This window comes from Aplysia californica, unplaced genomic scaffold (genome assembly GCF_000002075.1).
Source record: "Aplysia californica isolate F4 #8 unplaced genomic scaffold, AplCal3.0 scaffold00322, whole genome shotgun sequence".
NCBI classification, from domain to species: Eukaryota; Metazoa; Mollusca; class Gastropoda; order Aplysiida; family Aplysiidae; genus Aplysia; species Aplysia californica.
Genome location: NW_004797592.1, coordinates 26,475 through 28,384, shown reverse-complemented (window position 1 = coordinate 28,384; position 1,910 = coordinate 26,475). Strand labels below are relative to the sequence as shown.

Here is a 1,910-nt window from a genome sequence, read left to right as displayed (position 1 = left end):
AAAAAATCATTTTGACAGACTGCTATGCAAAGCGTACGGATCGGATTAACGAGTAAATTTCCTCTTTGGAAAATGGTGGCACAGAGTTTCCCATGTCGAATGGAAACGATAGTAAAACACAACGTACGGATAGGGTTAGATAGTACTCGAAATATTAGTTTTGAAAGAAGTGGGAGTCGCTTGATTTCAGAAGTAAAATTTGCGATAAATTGGTCGCCAAAGTTTAGTGACCAACATAATTTGAGAGTCGTTAGGAACTGCAATTTTCCCCACGTCGTATGGATACGATAGTAAAACACGACGTACGGATATGGTTAAATGGTCTAGTCTGTGAAAATTCAGAAGATAGTTGTGAGGTCTAATCTTTTACTTTGCTTTAAGGGGAGGGGCTACCCCTGAGGGCTTTCTCGTGAGTTTCGTTGCAATGGGGACGGCGGCCATATTTGATTTTTGACATGTCTTGTACAGTTAATACCTCACTTATTTTTCATGGAATAGTGTTGCTATTTTGCAAGAATGTTAACAAACAATAGTTCTGCAAAATAGTCTGTTGGATTTTTTTTAAGGAGTTAGGAAAATTTTTCAATGAACTTTTCCTTGAGGTAGTATTGAAAGTTGCAAAAAATCACCGACATTCCACACTCAAAACAGCATAAAAATCTCTATTCCATATATTGAAAATTCAACTGACCATTTTATAGTGTTACTCTTCATTCTGTAAAAATGTTATGAAGATTGGTTCAAAATGGTGGGAAAAAAAGTATATTAAATAAAAAGCTTTTTGAGAAAAACAATGATAAAAAAAAGAAAAAAGAAAGACTTTATTAGGATATCGTGGTGACAAAATAAGGCTTCAGGGGGTTCAAATGCGATGAGATAAGTATGACAGGCTGAAGAAATTTTTAAAAAATACTTATGTTATCTCAAAATCCATAATTTTGACCAAAATTAGAGCTTTCATATCCCCCAGGGCGGTGCTACTGATTGAAGTGTCTTTAGGCCATTCCCAAATGGGGAACATTACCATGTTCTTTCGCACAGCAAAATTGTAAATGGGCTGATTCATCGATGTCATGCTCATAACTGTGCCGGAATTGCAACAGGGAACTGCTGCTTTTTCTTTCCTCATCCTTACTACCGTCAATTTTCCTGTACTTCTTTTGCATGTTTGTCACTTTCTTGTGACCCGCTATTTCCGGGGTGCCTTGATAGTCGAAGCAGACTTTGTGCTGTTGAAGCTAGAGAGGTGAGCAGAGTAAGCCCAATTCCCTGTACTGTAAGGACTTCTCTGTTGACATTCACCCCTTGACGCTCATATGACCTTATGCAGTTGCGAGCGCCGTAAAACCTCTACTAAAACTAAAACAGAGCTTTCATTGTGTTCCCCCACCCCACCCTCTTTTTAATAAAGTACTCAAACATAATTTAAAACTATTGCACTTTGAGTCGTGAGTACGATGGTCGGGATTCAATGACAGTAAGTAAGAAATAAAAAGAAAAAGGGTTTAAAAAGTAACAATGTGTAGCGTCTGCCATTTTGGCACTTCCCCCTGCACCATCACGGTCAACCGAAAACTTACCAGTTTTGTCCATTTTGGCAAAAGCTGCCACAACCAACTTTTTCCTCCTGTCATTCATTTGGGGCTGTGAACAAAAGCAGCAATGAAGAACCCCATCAGTGTGATATATATGCACACTAACACACATACATACTTACATACATAACTAGAAATAACAAACACAAACACGTACATAAATAAATTCTAATGAATAAATACACGATATTACACTAATGCAATAAATACAAGATATTACACTAATGCAGAACAATTTCATAATAAACATACCATTTCTGGTCGCAACGGTGTAGCACCATATGTGTATGTGTATATATATATATCTTAAATATA

The 1,910-nt window shown here is 37.0% G+C and overlaps 1 protein-coding gene across 2 annotated transcripts in view; it reads right to left on the bottom strand.

Annotated features, from left to right (window-relative positions):
• Positions 1-1,644, bottom strand: part of LOC101855577 (calcyphosin-like protein) — a gene marked incomplete at its 5' end in the record, with an annotated part of 7,796 nt that extends 6,152 nt beyond the window's left edge. For both annotated transcript variants that reach the window (XM_005102344.2, XM_035970802.1), the window contains 1 exon segment: positions 1,581-1,644. In XM_005102344.2, coding sequence (XP_005102401.2) covers positions 1,581-1,644 — 64 coding nt within the window.
• Positions 1,645-1,910: the final 266 nt, after the last annotated feature.